General features: G+C 46.8%; 2 protein-coding genes across 4 annotated transcripts in view; one reads left to right on the top strand and one right to left on the bottom strand.

Moving 5' to 3' along the window:
- The first annotated feature begins 2,297 nt into the window (after window positions 1–2,297).
- LOC128416227 (pleckstrin homology-like domain family A member 2) lies at window positions 2,298–5,283 on the top strand. Of its 2 annotated transcripts, none has more exons than XM_053393655.1 (2): window positions 2,298–2,802; window positions 4,840–5,283. In XM_053393655.1, exon 1 carries the CDS (start codon window positions 2,338–2,340, stop codon window positions 2,761–2,763), a length of 426 nt encoding a protein of 141 aa, XP_053249630.1. In that variant the 5' UTR covers window positions 2,298–2,337; the 3' UTR covers window positions 2,764–2,802; window positions 4,840–5,283. The 2 variants fall into 2 exon arrangements, with proteins under 2 accessions (XP_053249630.1, XP_053249640.1); XM_053393665.1 differs by having other exon boundaries at window positions 4,843–5,283.
- A 1,687-nt stretch (window positions 5,284–6,970) lies between these two features.
- SLC22A18 (solute carrier family 22 member 18) overlaps window positions 6,971–17,248 on the bottom strand; it is a 96,606-nt gene continuing 86,328 nt past the window's right edge. For both annotated transcript variants that reach the window (XM_053393689.1, XM_053393680.1), the window contains exons 10-11: window positions 12,079–12,199; window positions 6,971–7,895 (exon numbers count right to left, since the gene is read on the bottom strand). In XM_053393689.1, the coding sequence (XP_053249664.1) occupies window positions 7,708–7,895; window positions 12,079–12,199 (309 nt within the window). In that variant the 3' untranslated portion in view covers window positions 6,971–7,707. The remainder of the gene's footprint in view (window positions 7,896–12,078; window positions 12,200–17,248) is intronic.

Consider the following 17,248-nt stretch of genomic DNA (forward strand, 5'->3'; position numbering starts at 1 on the left):
GATGCGTATCTTGACCACCACCTCCAGGTCAGGTATGACACGTGGGTGCAGCCACCCACTTTGTCAGTCACCTGACATCACTATGACACCAGCTGACTCAACTTTACCCACATGTGGGCAATGGCATGGTGCTTTGCGCTAAGAGTCGGTTGAACCAGTAGGAGAACTGGGTGGCTGCCTAGGGTGGCAAACTTCCAGGGTAGCCAACCTGATGCCAAGTTTCTGTGTTCAGGTTTTTATTAAAAGTTTTTTCATGACACAATATAGATATGGAAAACTGATGTAAATTAGAAAACAAAAACAGCTACAAAAAGTAAAAATAAGGTATGATGTCCTCTCTTAAAGGTAGTTCTTAACATTCATAGAAGGTAGTAGCCCCTCCCAGCTCTTATCTGCGATCTGTCCTTTCTCCTTCCAGCCTCTCACCCTGGGAGCATGTGAGAAGTTTCTGGACTACAACTCACATCATCCCTGACCATTGGTTGTGCTGGCAGAGGCTCTTGGGAGTTGTAGTCCATTTTCTGGAGGGCACCATGTTGGTTACCTCTGCTCTCGCCTATTCCTCACCTTCCCTCCCTCCCTCCCTGGCTTGCCTGCACCTCACAGGATGACTGGCCCCAGGAATGCAGCTGTTGCCTAGCCCACTATCTACGCCTGAGTCAGCTGCAGCCTTGGAACGCCTCCCAGATTTCATTCAGCTGCTGGGCTGGGTCTGGCTCATGGAGGAGAGCTAGGCCTCTTTATCTTAAGTGCCGTTCCTTCAGTTTCCTTTGCTTCAGGAAACCTCGAGACTGAGATAGGCCGCCTCATATGTTCACACGCATAGAGCACAAATTATTTATTCTTTTCCACTCTCTATGAGGAATGTTAATTCCTCAAAAGTAGGATTCACATATGTCCTCTTTTTCCAGGACAGGTCCATTTTTATGGGTAGAGTTGTCATAGCAATCCATAGTTAAAAGCAGAAATCGGCAAATGTGTCCTCTCTTTTGCTCTTCAAAATATGATAACTCTACAAAAGTGACTCCTGCATTTTACAACTGAGCCCTACCATTAGGCAAGGAAACATAGCTGGCTGCTGATGGGGGAAACAGGGGGTCAGAGCTGGCCCAGCCCTTAGGAAGTGTGAGGTTTCTACCTGGTCTGCTCCCTCTGCCAGTGGCAGAGAAGCAAAGCCGCAATCGGCACCAATTTTGGGCAAGATACTCCAGGGATTCCAAGGTTCTGCTTCCTTGGAAAGAGGGACAGCAGAGACTGTGGAGTCTTTATGATATATGGGTTTCTTACACATATACTCAACCTGATCCTACAAGGGAGGGGCTGATAGCATTAACATCACAGAAGGGCCTGCATCTCCCATAGTCATAGCTTTGGATTCAAGCAGAAATTAAGCATGGTTCTCATTCACTAGCTTCTGCCTGCTTTCACACAGCTCTGCATTTTTGTCTTCTTCACTACCAGCCAGGTGAGGGTGGGTGGGAGCCCAACAACCATTTTCTTTCTGGCACAGAACAACCTCCTTTGTTATACTATGGACCCATACTTTGGTGGTGATAAGGACCATAGTTCAGCAATGGAGTCCTCCATTAGATTTTAACCCTTGCTGGATCCAGGACCCCAGCGATTAGAAGAGACTCAGGCATCCTGCCGGCTAACACAAGCTTCCCCCCCCAAAAGTCCTTAAACTCAGCAGCCTAATTTAGGTGTGTGTGTGTGTAGATCTCCTTGCTGATCTACTGCAAGCCACGCAAGAGACCTCTCAGCAGATCCTGACCCACTGCCAACGGATGGAACAGGAAACCCCCTCGAAAGCTTTAGGGGGGGGGGATAAGAACAGAAGGCAAGTCCAACACGTCAGCAGATAGGAAACGAGCTGCTCTCTAAGGCTAAGGGAAAGCGACCTGGAGGAGGGAAAGGCAGGGAGGATCTGCTTTGACAGCCGCCGGTGCCAGGCGCTTCCCGGCCCCGAGGGTGGGCTGAGGATCAATCCGCTTCCGCCGGGAGGCCGCAGGAAGTGGGGGGGGGGCGGCGGCGGCGGCGGCTGGTTGTGCGAAGGGCTGAGCGAGCGAGTGGGCGGCAGGAAGAAGCGCCCAAGTCATCCCGGGTCTCCTCGCGAGGGCGGGGCCTGGGGCGGCCCCAAAGCCATAAAGGGCGCAGCCGGTTCTTCGCCCGCGAGAGCGCGCAGCAGCCCACGCAGGAGCAGCAGCGGCGTTGCGGAGCCGGAGGCCAGCGTCCCCGTCGGAAGACAGGCAGGCAAGCAAGGCGGGCAGGCGGGCGAGCGTGACCTCAGAGGCGGCTCTGTTGGCAAGCGCGGGCAGCAGCAGCAGCAGCAGCAGCATGAAGGGCCCGGCCGGCGCGTCGCCGTCGGAGGTGATCCGCGAGGGCGAGCTGGAGAAGCGCAGCGACAGCCTCTTCCAGCTGTGGAAGAAGAAGGCGGTGGTGCTGAGCAAGGACAGCCTGAGCCTCTTCTCGCCCGAGGCCGGCAAGGCCCGGGGCGGCGGGAAGGAGCTGCGCTTCGGCTCCATCCAGAAGGTGGACTGCGTGGAGCGGACGGGCAAGTACGTGTACTTCACCATCGTCACGACGGACCGCAAGGAGATCGACTTTCGGTGCCCGGGCGAGAGCTGCTGGAACGCCTCCATCACCATGGCGCTCATCGACTTCCAGAACAAGCGCGCCATCGAGGACTTCAAGAGCCGCCAGGAGGCCGCCGAGCACGCGGCCGCCGCCACCCGGGACAGGCGCCTCGCGCGCGCCCCCTGAGCCGGACACGCGCGCCCCCGAGCGAGAGAGTGACCTAAGGTGAGCGAGTGCTGCCGTCTTGGTCTCGTTTGCCCCCTGACTTCGCTCCCTCCTCGCCTCCCCATCTTCACTCTTGATCCTCTGAGTCGATTAATCTGAATCAAAATTCTAAGACCTGTTCTGCTTCATACGGCCTGCTGGATCACGACCACTCCGTCGATAACCAGCGCAACTTTGGGAAAGTTGTATGCAATTCAGCGGCCTTCCCCTTCTTACCCCATACAGAATTTATCGTGGGTTGAGAAAGCGATTCGGTGGAATCTGTTGCGCCTAACCCTGTGGGCAGCAGAGCTTGGTTCTAGATGATGATTTTGCAGATTATTGACTAACAGTAGATTAGCGTCAGTGAACAGTAACACTTCAGTGGTACCTTGGTTTAAGAACGGCTTAGTTTATGAAAAACTTGGATTAAGAACGCTGCAAACCCAGAAGTAGGTGTTTTGGTTTGTGAACTTTGCCTTGGAAGCAGACCATGTTCCGCTTCCTGTTGAGTGTATTCCATTTGTAAATTGAGTCCCCCTGCTGCTATAGGAAAGCACGCTTTGGTTTAAGAACGGACTTCCAGAACGGATTAAGTTCGTAAACCAAGGTACCACTGAAGTTAACAGGAGCATTTGTCTTAAACCGCCTAAATTCCATCAGCTTAAACTGGGGATGAACTAATCATTTTAAATGAGAATACTTGGATGTACCATGGTTTCCTCCCAGATTTAGGATTGGGATAATGTGTGCATTTGCCAAGGAAGCAGAACTCGGAACCGGAGTGGGGCCAGGCAGTCTGCAAAAAAAAAAATAAAAATAAATAAATAATGAAGCTGCATCTTGACTTTTCGTGTAATTCAGCTGCTGCCATTTAAGGAATAGTGAGAGGCTAGGTGGCTCTGGAAGCCTCCTTTGGGCTATTGCCCTCCTCAAATAATGGCTCTTACTGGCTTTGTTAAAGGTAATCCAGAATAAATGGCTAAAGTGAGGGTGACACCCGTGTGCATCTGGGGCTCTTCTTAACGAACTCCCAGACAAAGGCTTTTTATGTGTGGCCAATGTGCTGCTTCAGCACACACCCATATTACAGGCAGGAATTGCCATTTATTTTTAAATGGGGACTTTCATCCGCTTCCAAGTAAAAGGAGAAAAAAGTTAGGACCAGGATGTTGGGAGAGAGGAGCTGTTCAAACTTTTAGGAGTTCCTGGGATGAGAAACACTGTACCCCTCTAGGAGCTGTTAGACTCCAACTCCCATCAAATGCAGCCTACATGGCTAGTGACCAAGGATGAGGGGATTTTTAGTCCAACATAACTTGGAGGATACCATGTTCCTTGTCCCTGGTTTCGTACTACAAGTCATCTGGATGAGAATGAAGGGTTGAGATGTTGTGAGTTTTGCGCTAAGAACTCATTGCAGAGAGTCTCTGCAGTAGAGTTTGGGGGTGTCTATTTGTGCTATTACTCAAATTATTACTTGACCCAAATAACTTAAAATATAGCTTTTGCCAGCCTGGTACTGCCCTGGTGTTGAACTACAACTCCTTTCAGCCCCAGCTAGCACAGCTTTCCATGCAAAAGATCCCAGATTCAGTTCCCAGCATCTCCCATTGGAATGGGGGGAAAACTCTCTGCCTGAATCCTAGAGAGCTGTTGCCACGCAGAGTGTAGTGGTCTGACTCTTGTCTAAGGCAGCTTCTTATTTTCTCTGTATATTTGGTAGTAGGATGACTTGACCTCAGTGGGTTCCTGAGGCTGTAATCCTAATTCCATTCCCTTGGGAATAAGCCCCATGGAATTCAGGAGGATTGCCTTCTGAAGAGACCGTGTTTAGGACTGTGCTGTAAGTAAACGTTCTGAACTACTAAAGTCTAGCCTATGGTGGCAAAGCCTCAGAAAAGGATGACACTATTAGATGCTTCTTTATAGGATCTTTCTGTATCCCTGAGGTTTTAAAAAGGCAGTCTTGCTATTAGTTTAGCACTATTATTATTTTTGCTACTAGCTTGTTTGTCCTGCTGCATCACTAATAATTTGCTTTTCTCTTGTTTTCAGCAGACTGTACCTCTGGATGACAAAGAAAATCAGTTGTTTTAGACTGAACCATTAGGACATTAGGACACCAATGAAGGAAAGCAAAGGAGAATGGAGTGCCCAGCTTCTTCCCAGGTCTGATGAGGTGCCTGAGCAAAGAGGCCAGGCTGTTCTACGAGAGGCATTTGCAGACCAAAGACTTTTTTCATTTTCTTTAAAAAGACTCATAGGGCAAAGCATGGCTGTGTGAGCAGGATGCCTAGCTTTGCAAAAAATGCTATTGTTTTTCTATTTATGAAATGCAAAGAATATTCAGCACCTGCTGATGCAAAACCAGTTTAAATTATTTGTAATATCTATATTTGTATTTATTTTGATAAAATATCCTTAAGCACATGTTTGTCTTAAAATTGCTTCTGGCATTTGAATATGTCCATTCCAAATTAAATGCTTTTTTATTACTGTGTCTCTGAGGTGAAGTCTTTTATTTATCAGCAGATGTGGAAATGTGGTTCTCTGCTTGCACCTGACAATGGGGTACTACTAAGGAAAGCCCTTGTATTAGCAGAATTGCAAATGTGTGTTTAGGAGTCTGCAGATATAAAGAGTGGGGGCTCAGCCTTGCCGGGGAGAGGATAGAAATGCATGTAGAGTAGCCCCATTTGCCTGTCTTAAAAGCGCAGCAGCCCAACTGAGTCAGACCAGCGGTCAGTTCACTGAATGCTTTCTCAGGATCATAAAAAGAAATCAAAAGGTTATCCAGACCAAGGCTTTACTGCAAGAAAAACCTGTCAGCCTACCCGGTTTACACTGTAGCATGCAGATAACCAGTGTGGTGCCTTAAGGTGGCTGCAGTTCAAGATCTTCTGGTGACATAGCTCAGCGAAGCAACATACAGTGGTACCTCGGGTTACATACGCTTCAGGTTACAGACTCCGCTAACCCAGAAATAGCGCTTCAGGTTAAGAACTTTGCTTCAGGATGAGAACAGAAATTGTGCTCCGGCAGCACGGCAGTAGCAGGAGGCCCCATTAGCTAAAGTGGTGCTTCAGGTTAAAAATAGTTTCAGGTTAAGAACGGACCTCCGGAATGAATTAAGTACTTAACCCGAGGTACCACTGTACTGCGGAGGAAGGCAGTACCTCTTCACTGCTATGGAGAACTAGCTTTCTCAGCTCCATCTGAGCAAGTTCCCTTTTGAACCATCCATCAAGTTCTACACCAAGAGCATAGACAAGGGTAGAGCACAGCAATGGAGGGGCACCTTGAGCCTAGAGGGCAGAGGCTATTTTCCTGTGTGATTTGCTAACCACTAGGATAGAACAGAATGCTCACCAAGCATTTTCAGTGGGGCCCCAATACCTCCCTAAAAGGTGACTCCCCACCCCTGCCGCTGCTCAAAGCAGCCCTGGTTGGCTGCTGCAATGTGTTTCAGACCAGTCTCCTGCATGACACCAGCACTGTTGCTGAGAGGAAGAATTTGAAACTTAAGACATCAGAACAGCGACAGATCAGGGCTGTGGGGAGCAGGTGTTGAAGGAGCACTACATGTTTATTTAGCCATGCAAAATGCCACTTTTTATACCTTGTGGAACATGGCCCACTGTTTCAGCTCACCACGAAACTACACTGACACTGCCTTAGTGTCATGCTAAAAGGATTACTGAAGTTACGGTGTGCAAAGATCTTTGAACACTTACTTACCAGAAGTTTGAAACCTGCCTTCCCCAACCCGGTGCCCTCCTGATGTTTTGGACTACAAGCCCAACGCCTGCACACACAGGCCAAAACATGGCTTTGAAAGCACTTTCGGCTATGCAGAGCAGTTTAACCACTTTACAGCTGTGTAGCTTGCCAGCTTGGTAAGTGTGAAGTTAACTGAGTCAGCTGCATGACACCTCTGCTGACTTGAGGGAAGTCATGCTCTGTTTGAGAGGATATAGCTTTTCAAGTATTGCTGTCTGTTTGTCAGATCTGTAGGCTCAGAAAGGGGTGACTGCCAACTGGAATAGGTCTCTGCCCGGAAGTAGACTTCCATCTCTGACGCTCCTCCTGTCTACTTGTTCCAAATGATACAGCCACGCACTCTGGTAACAATGCCACAGGGCAGAATCAAGGCAACTAATAGAACCTAGCATTTATATAGATCATGTGAGTGTTCAAAGTGCCATGAATGCACAATTTTTTAATCCTTAAAGACAATCTCATAAAGTAGCTCAGTATTCTCTTCATATTACAATGGGTGGGGCTTAGTCTGAGAGTGGCTGGCTTATTTAGCTACAGGGGTGCAACAATAAAACTGCTAGCACAGTTGCAAACCTAAGTAGGGTTTGGTTTAATTTCAAATTGGATGTTGAGATTCCTTCATTACAGGGGGCTGGCCCTGATGATTCTTGGGGGTCCCTTCCAACTCTACAATTCTAGGATTTGGCAGTGAGCTTCTGGCTGGGATGAGATGTGGACAAGGGGCTTCATGGATCCTATTCTTAGAGACAAAATTGACACGACACGTGTAACTTGAAATGGTTGGTTTTCTTTTTTCTGTTTTCCCCACCGTGTATTCCCAACTAGGCCTCTTTTTTACAATAGAAATTCTGTTGAGGCTCTGGTAGAAATACATGTTGCTATCTAAAGAAAGAACATTCCATCTGCAGAGCCTTCAGAGATCCCCAGTGTGATTGCAATCAAAGGTGCGGAATGCTTTGATAGAGCTTTTAGGCTTTGATAACAGTTCCAACATCAACAGTTACCCAACCATATCTACAGTACATTGCAGTGCACTAAGGGAACTGGTTTAAATTAGTTTATTTCCTGTCAGATAGGGCAATTAAAAGTCCTAAAATAGAGTTATAGCACATCTTCTCATCAGCACACCATCTAAAGACTTAATTACTGTACTTTCCCTTCATTGTGAGGGCTCCTCTTCCTCAAGATGTAGAAAAACAGAGGTATATTAACCAGCAGCTGTAAATAACCAAAGGATGAGACCCCAAATCGTCTGTACAAAAATCCTCCTATAGTTGGGCCTATTGTCCTTGTCAATGGTTGAACTGAGGAACTAATTCCCAGCATGGCACCTAGGGAAGAAAACGTAAAGAAAATTAATTCTGCAGATCAAAATTAATGTCAGTATCTACTCCAACACCACTGTATTAGACCAATGTGTCTTTAGCATTTCTGCAATCAGGGATTTCATATGCCAGTCCTAAACACAGTAATGTGGCAGACCATAAATCTGACTTCACACAATTCACACAACTCTGCAATTGAAATAAGGAATGAAAAGAAGTCCATTTCCAAACATGGAACTCGGTACCTCACCAGCATTACAAGGGATGGGTGTGATGAAGCACTAGTAAATCCCACTGGCCCAGTGTGCATGTCACACTAAGCTAAACCATGGCCAGGGGCGCCAACTATAGGGGGCAGAAGGGGCTTCAGCCCCCTCAATATTTTTGGGTAGGAGGCTGAGCCCTTCCAATATTGAGGCCCCCATCCCCTACTCCCCGCTGATGTCATGCATATGATGTCATACATGTCATGTGACACCGCACCCCTTCAATGTGGGGGGCAAGTCAGTGCCTTCGACCGTGGCTTAGCATAAATGTGTGAGTGTGCCAGTTCCCAAGGAGATTGTGACCATTTTGCTCCTTCCTGCATGTTTCATTGGCAGACTGGGCTGAGCTAAGCCATGGTTTGGCTAAACATGTCATCTGAACTGTGGCTTGTGGTTTAGTTGTCTCCAGGCTAACCATGAGCTGCAACCAAAGTCTGTTCTTGGTTTACAGCTTGCGGTTAATCTGGAGAGTGCAACACCATCAAATTGGGACAAGGCACTAAGTCAAACCAATGCTTAGGTCAGCACGGTGCAGCAGTAAAATGAGGAGCAAAGTAGCCACTATCACCTTCCCAGGAGATCACGCTAAGCCACAGTTTGGTTTAGCATGATGCGCATAAGCAGGCCACCAGTATCAACAGGAAATGTAAGCATATGTTTAATTCTGTTGCACAGAATTGCATGATGAGCTACACCGGCTGAAATCCCCTTTTCTACACAGCTACTAAAGGAGCCCTGCCCTCTTTTTGGACTTGGTAACCCTACCATGGGTGCTAGCAAGTGACCTTAGCTTGGAACTTTGCCGACCTATTCCCTAACACCCAAACAGCGTGTTCTGGATGCTGAAGGGAAGGGCAGAGTGGCATCCGGCCCAAAGAGAAACCCAGAAGACTGTAGACTGATGGAGGCAGCTGGCACTGCAGCAGAGAGCAGAAAGGGTAGGGCAGGAGAAACAGCAACCTGAGAAGAGTTGACTCCATAGATGGCTGACACGCCGACAGAATCTGACGAGTGGATGGCTGGAGAAGAGGCTGTTCGAGAAAGCACTGAGCTTCACCTGACTGGAGCATGCTGCGTGGTGATTGGCACAGGGTGGCCAGGTGATAAAAAAGGGCAAGGCTGTTGCACCTTGACTGGTTGTGTAGAAGAGGAGATTTCAGCAGGTGCAGTTTGCATGGCAACCAAAGGTGCAGAAATTCTATCTTTTCCCCCACACTGGCCACCCAAGGCATGCATGCTCCTCCTGAAAAAGGACCTTGATTTATGTTCCTTAAGGTGTCTAGCAATTCTCCTCACCGGAAAACCTCAGTTTGTTTGACAAGAAAAGCCATGAATGAAATAATTGCAACTGGTGAAGAAACTGTCAAAAAGATCAAGGTGTTTTTTTAAAAAAATAAAAAATTATTTAAAAGCCACAAATGAAAACATTTCAACTGGCAATGCATGATTGTAAAGCAGGGAGGTGTCTTTAAATGAATCGATGGGTGGGTCAGGTAACGTGCAGTTCCACCCACAGCCAGAAATGGGTGTTGAAGCACTTTTAATAGCTGTGCTGCTTTGGGAGTCACCCACACTGCATTAATTGCCAGAAACGGCTTTAATAAGAGCAGTCAAAAGACTTTGTGAAATTTTCTCCCATGATACATGCTGTCCCTAATGTCCCACTTTGAAGCCCAGCCCCTCCGCACCTCACAGCACTAGCAACTTATTTTCCTCAGCTGAAAACATATGGTTTTCCGACTGGAATATGCAAGCTCATATAATATCTTAAGCTCATGATTGCTACACGCTTCAGTACAGACCCAAAACATCCCTTGTTAAATATAGCACAGATTCTAGACATGTCTCTGCCGGTAACCCAGCCCTGATCTACTACGTGCTACTATTATTCTAGTACACACATCTACTTGAATGGAAATACAAAACCACCACCCCTTATATGCAGCTCCCCCCCCCCCTTCTCTCTCTCATATTCTCTGGGTCCCAGTCCACTGTTCCCCATGCATTTTGCTCCTAGGCTATATTACCAGTATTTTGCTGCTCCCAAGCAGACACTGGCAAATTCTTCTGAACTGTGACCTAATAATCTATGTAAATTAGGTTTGGGATTAGGCCACTGAGGGAGCATTCATATGTGACTGAGGCTACCCCTCTGGGCTCAGGAAGCAAGCAGAGCAGGCTCCATTTCCCTTATAACAGCTCTTTTGAGAAGATGCCTGAACCCGTGCCAGCTGCTGCCTTTAAACCTTCCCTCTCAGCTTCTTCATTTCAAAAGTGTAGGGTTGCTTCCAGGGTTGACGATATCCATAGCTCATGCTGATCTAGCAACCACAAACGTCACTTTAGTCATGTTTTAAGGACACAAAGAGCTGGTGTGGCGGGTTCAAATCCCAACTCAGCCACGAAGCTCACTAGGCGACCCTGGGCCAGTCCCTGCATCTCAGCCCAATAGGATTGTTGTGAGAATAAGGTGGTGAGGGGGGCAGAACCCCACATGCCACACTGCCCATTTATAGGTGGGCTATAAATGCAATAGAAATAATAAACTAAACATATGATTCACAGGAAGTGGCATATGCAGAGTGCATGTGGCATAAGGCTGGAGACATTCCACATTGGCACCAACATTCCGCATGGAATAAAATGCCGTTGTATCCTTACTGCAATCCTGTGAGGTTAGGATGGGCTGAGGGAAATAATTGGCCCAACACCGTCCAGCGAACTTTATGACTAAATGGGAATTTGAACTTGGCTCTTCCCAATCCAAGCCTGAACACAGGCTGTAAGTGACTTGAGAGGGCCTTTGCTTGCCATTGCACATACATATTCCTTTGATCCTGCTATAATCTGGGATCAAACATAGAATTATAGCATTGTAGAGTTGGAAGCAACCATGAGAGTCATCTGGCCCAACTGCCTGCAATGCAGGAATCTTTTGCTCAATGTGGGGCTCAAACGCACAACCCTGAGATTAAGAGTCTCATGTTTTAACAACTGAGCTATCCCAGAAGTCTGTATAAAAACCTGGAAAACCTTTCCCCCCCAGAACTGAAACAGTAATCCCATTTTCAAACCACCTTCAACTCTCTGGAAAAACAACAACACTATGGCTTGTCTTCTGCTTAGGTAAAGTGATTGTTCAGAGGAGACACTGTGAAGCACCAGGGTACAGCTTGCATATCGCCATCATGGAATTCTTCAGAAGAGTGAAGAATTACAAGGACTCCCATTCATCACTTGTGGTGGCCCTCAAGCAAGTGCCTTGAGAAGCATGGGCGCCACAGCCAGGCTCCATTCTTGCAGAGTGACAGTGCATGAGCAGGGATGCCTCTCTAGGTGGGGTTGCTGGAATCAGGCGTACTGCAGTGGTGGACACACACATAGCCCCGTTGTGGAGGCACCAGTTCACAGACATTGCAGCTATGCATGAGTGCTGCTAGGCTGCAAGCCAAGAGGTGGTCCCAAGGCGCTGGTGCGATAGGAGGCCACATGACACCTAGGTCCTACCTCCAAGCAGAGGGACACTGCACAGGTCTTTCCCAAGGACATTAATCCCAGGAAGCCCTGCAAGATTCTGTCTCTTTCTTCTGCAACCGGCTCATTAAGTCAATATGGGCCACCGGCTTCCTTGCAGGCACCCTTGCAGCTTCCAGCCCTACTGATCCTAACTAGTCTTCGCCGGCTTGGCAAATAAGCAAATCCCACTGAAGGCTACCCATTGTTTTTAAAAAAATAAATGCATGTGAGATGTGCAGAGACTTTGGAACTGGGCATTCTTCCTGCTGGGCTCTCTGGCAGAGCACAAGACATTTGGCAGTGCATAGCGTTTTCAGAGAAGTGAACCGGAATCAAGCGCCGCATCCAGCTGGTTTCATCAAGAAAGAGGGAGAAGGAAATCCATCCGGCGGAGGAGCCGGTCTTACCAGTGTCAGAAGCAGGGACGGACTTGGTCAGGATGATGTCCGAAATGACGGCTATAGTACCGAAGGAGAATATCATGGGGGGCACAATCAGGCAATAATGGAAAATGTTGGTCATCAGGGCCTGGGAGAAGGGACAAAGCAGGAAAGCCTGTTAGAATGCCAGCTTTAGAATACAACAAATGCAGCAGGGTGTGTGTGTGTGTGTGTGTGTGTGTGTATCAGTATCCAGGAAGACTTGGATAAAGAAAAAACATTGCAAGACATGAGCGTGGCCCACAGAGCCAAAACTTGCCAATACAGAGGAGCAGCTCTGCTCTACACCAGTCAAGTTTGGCTGACAAAAAGTGACAGGTTTTTGTTTTTTGTTTTTTAAAGAGCTGAAAGTCAATTGATTGAAGGATGGAACCTTATTAAATAAAAGACAGCCACTAGGTTCATTAGATCTGAAACAGGCAGCTACTGACTTGATTCTGTAGTTTAGTAGCCATTTTTTTGGTAAGGTCGCTTATTGTTAGGTGTTAATAAAAGGAACCTATGTGTTCTGATAGGGATGCGGGTGGCGCTGTGGGTTAAACCACGGAGCCTAGGACTTGCTGATCAGAAGGTCGGCGGTTTGAATCCCCGTGACGGGGTGAGCTCCCGTTGCTCGGTCCCAGCTCCTGCCAACCTAGCAGTTCGAAAGCACATTAAAGTGCAAGTAGATAAACAGGTACCACTCAGGCAGGAAGGTAAACGGTGTTTCCGTGCGCTGCTCTGGTTTGCCAGAAGCGGCTTAGTCATGCTGGCCACATGACCCGGAAGCTGTATGCTGGCTCCCTCGGCCAATAAAGCGAGATGAGCGCCGCAACCCCAGAGCTGGTCACGATTGGACCTAATGGTCAGGGGTCCCTTTACCTTTTTAATGTGTTCTGATTAGTGCCAGTGTCACAACCAAACATCTGAAGGCATTTGGATTTCAGAAAGGAGAGAGGCCACCTGACTTTAAAAAAAGTATTTCTCACAAGTTCACTTAATGAGCCAGCAAAGAACTTATTTTTTCTCCCATCTTAAGCTGTGGTGGGTCATACAGTGATTTCCTACAGAGAAACCTTTGGCAGACACTGCAATGCAATCTGAAAGGAGAGAGGAACTTCTATCCGTATCTTTAAGTATTGGAGGGCAGTGGGAAAATGGTGTGCATGTGTGAGCACAGAACAAGGTTTCACACTGGGTAGTCTCTCTCATGGGTGCAGGCTGCAGATGTCAGCAGGAATGACCATCTACTCAGCAATGGTATCTTTGCAAAGCAATAGGATCCTGCAACACCCACCTGCCAGCTCCTCCATCACCTCCCAGTGCTTAAAGATACTGGCATGAAGTTCTCTCCCTTCTCAATCACCACTTAGAGGCTGCTAAAGGTTTCATCCAGCGAACCACCTCAAGAGCTACAGCTGTTTTTAAGATTCTTCCATGATGTCATGTGCAGCTGCAGTGCAGTTTCCCCCAATGGTATACACATGCAAAAGCACAAAAAAAACCCCTCCAAAAGCAGGTTCCCCAGGCTTCAATTGGTTTTTAAACAATGTTGTGGGGAAGAAATATGCCAGCCATGTGTCACATCTAGCTCAGTCTTCACAGGGGCAATTTAAACAGCAGAGAGAGCTGTAATGTGGTCTCATTCAAGTGCTCATTACTAACCCAAGACTGCCTGCACAATATTTACCAGCAATGTATTAGCACAGATAATTAAAGCCAAACCGTGCTTGTCAAAACAAACGAGCAGCAGCGCATTACAGAGTGCAGAACTGGTGTGTGTGTGCGACCTGTCTGGCCTGCTCACTTGCTAATGAATCAATTGAACGTTTGTCAGCTGGAATGTCTCCCAGTATAAATGCAAATCAGTGTGCCTAAGAAGTGAATGTAATTATTTTCTTATGGTGCAGCTGCTCAAAGATCCTTCCAGATTTTTATCACCAAAACAAAAGCACTGAAGACATGCTTAGGCAGAGACTCTGAATTTGGGAATGCACTCATAACCCCAGAACTGCAGGGACCATCACTCTGTATACTTTGCCTTCCAAAGGTCTCAAGTTCAACCCCTGGTGATTAGTACTAGGTTGAAGGCGATTGGATAGACCTCTTATTCCTGAGACACTTGGGGGCTGCTCTGTTCAGGAGATCCATCACTGGGCTAGAACAGGCTTCCTCAACCTTGGCCCTCCAGATATTTTTGGCCTACAACTCCCATGATCCCTAGCTAGTAGGACCAGTGGTCAGGGATGATGGGACTTGTAGTCTCAAAACATCTGGAGGGCTGAGGTTGAGGAAGCCTGGGCTAGAAGGACAAATTACCTGACCATACATTTAAAGCACTCCCCTAAAGAATCCTGGGAAATAAGATGCTGGGAATTATAACTCTTGTGAAGAGTAAACTACAGTTCCCAGGATTCTTTCAGGTGTGAGTATCCTTTACATGTGCTTTAAATGTATGGTTTGGTAGCCAATTATTGGTGGTGTGTTTGCTAGGGACTGCCCAGCAGGGCCTTTTCAGAGGTGGCACCCTGGTTGTAGAATGGCCTCCCTAGTGAAGTGTGCCTGTTCTCTATCGTTATTAATTTTCAGGAGGCTTTTGAAAACATTCCTGTTTATCCAGGCACTTGGTGGCTAAAGAATACTGTCTCTGGCAACCCCAAGATAATTGGGTGGAACTGCTTTTAGAATAGTTTTTTTACTGTAATTGTTTTTAGAATCTTTTCTTTCAGATTGTGAATCTGTGTGCTGCCCTGGGGTCCTTGGGGAGGAAGGGCAGGATATAAATTTGATAAATCAAATCAATAAGTGATAATAAGGCGGCTTCTTACATTCTTTGTTTGGTAGTCAACTTTCAATCTCGAAGGGAGTCTGGAAAGATATAGGTGTGTTTGCCCACACCCAGCTTTTCAAGTAGCTTTGGGAACAGCCCTTTAAATCTATATCTCCTTTCAAAGTGTAGGTGGGTTAGTAGGAGTTTTTACTGTTAGACGCCTTATGCGCAGTAACACACCACTTGCCTTTTCACTTTTTAATATCCAGTGGGGGAGAGGGGGAGGAGCCCCCTAATACTGCTGTCACTTCCTGCAGATATTTTGACAAGGTATTGACCATGAGTGGGTGGCCACAACAATTTAGAACCATAGCCATGATAAACTGAAAAAAGAGCACAGGTAAAAGATGTGGTGCCAAAGGCTGAGGAGGACCCTCAAATGGTGGCTCTCAAAGCTCAGGGTTCAAGCTTCACCTGCCCACCTGACCTGATCTGCTGCTGCATCTACCATTTGCCTGTGGCCAGAAGACTTTGTAAATCAATAGGAATTTTTTTGTAAGCAAAACAAAACTGCTTGCTGCCTTCTTCATTGCAATTGCCCTCACAGCACCTTGAGATCTTGAGATGGGGGGAAATTGCAAGAAGTCCCAAACTGCTTCAAACAAGATTTCTGTGTGACACCTGAGGACAAAAGGCACGCGTAGTGTATCATATCTGAACAGCGCATGGTGGCTCGCCCCCCCCCCACTCCTTTAACATTTTGACACGGCAGCGAAAACGTTGCTCGGGAGAAATTGAGTCTGACTACAAATATTTTAAAGAGATAAGCAGTCCATGAAGTTTAAGGATGACACTTGAGGTTTGCATTTCATATCAAACCTTATACCGTCTCCCAGATCTGAGGGGGACATTCATTAAGGATATTTAGGTGCAAGATTAAAACTCAAGTCTTTTAAATGATTCTTTAGCTCTTTTTATTGGTTTGTATTGCTGCTTCATTGACTATTGCTGAAATATTTTGGAAGGCTTAATAAAAAGTATTAATAAGGAAAAAGCAATTACTGGTGGTGAAATTTAAAATTTTAATTGGGCTGTTCATATATTTGGTCAAATATTTGTCCATCTAGGCCAGCACTGTCTACTCTGACTGGCAGGGTCTCTCCGGGGTCTCAGTCAGAAGTCTTTCCTATTATCTGCAACTCATTCTCTTTACTGGAGATTCCAGGGGTTGAACCTCAGACTTTCTGCATGAACTATGTGGCCTTCCCCAAACCATAGTTTCTTCCTAAGGAAGCCATTGGATCTGGGGTGGTTTGGAAGGCAATGAGGCTGAACTCTGGCTGATTTGGAGCACCCTGTTCATTACTGCTCTCTATTTCCCATTATTTTTTCCTTCATCTGCTACCCTAAACCTTTGCTGGGATTCTTTTCAGTGCAGCTGGCCTCTCTGTTAATTTCAGCTCTACATATTTTGGAGGCCACTGAAAGGAAGTGATTAGTTTGGGTGGGGGTTGTAACTGGAGATCTTTGTTAAATGTCCTCCTCATAAAAGAGCTGCAGAGCTCATAAAATTGTTTTTATGTCAGCAGATATATAAACTGCACGCTTAGTTCAGACAGGGATATTCCTGAAGCTCTGGCCAAGTTGCGTCAAGATCGCTTTTTCCCCATGAAGAAACCCAGCACATAAACCGCCCCCAGAGATGGGATATTTTCTTGGCAGGTCCTTGATTATAAAGCTTTTTTCCCTTGCAAACAGCGCTGCAGCTGTAGTTTCCTATCAATAGTTGTCATGGGAAGGTATTTCTGGGCCCTTTAAGGCCTCTTTGGCAGTGAGGAGAACCTTGTGGAAACAATGATTGTAATCTCTGAACCAAGTTGATAGCAGAGATCCTAGGTGCTGTTGGCAGAAGCTAGTTTGGGCTCCGTTTGGGCACTCCACCATAGAGGTAACATGCTGTGATTAGCATGACCAGTTGAAAAAGAAGAGAGAGGTCCTGCCCTTTTAAAAGTTGCGTAGAAGGTGGCATTTCAGCAGGTATCACTTGCATGGCAACTGTTAAAAGCACAGGAGCCCCATCCTCTTTTGCAGCCCAACTCTGTTTCCAAGTTGCGCAGCATCCAAAAGATTGCTGCAATAGCCAAATCGGGTAAGTAAGGGTTAACATCTACTGCCTATCTGCAGTCATGGAACCAAAGAAAGCATGTTCCTGTTTCCAGTCACTGACCAGAGCAAGGTGGTGGACTTTTCAAACACATGGTTAGTGGTAATATTCAAACCATGATCTGAAGCAGAGTTTGCAACCATAGTTGCCAGGGTAACCAGGGCCAGATTTAGGTTTGATGAGGCCCTAAGCTACTGAAGCTACTGGGGCCCTTTATATGTCCA

This window comes from Podarcis raffonei, chromosome 1 (assembly GCF_027172205.1).
Source record: "Podarcis raffonei isolate rPodRaf1 chromosome 1, rPodRaf1.pri, whole genome shotgun sequence".
Classification (NCBI taxonomy): Eukaryota; Metazoa; Chordata; class Lepidosauria; order Squamata; family Lacertidae; genus Podarcis; species Podarcis raffonei.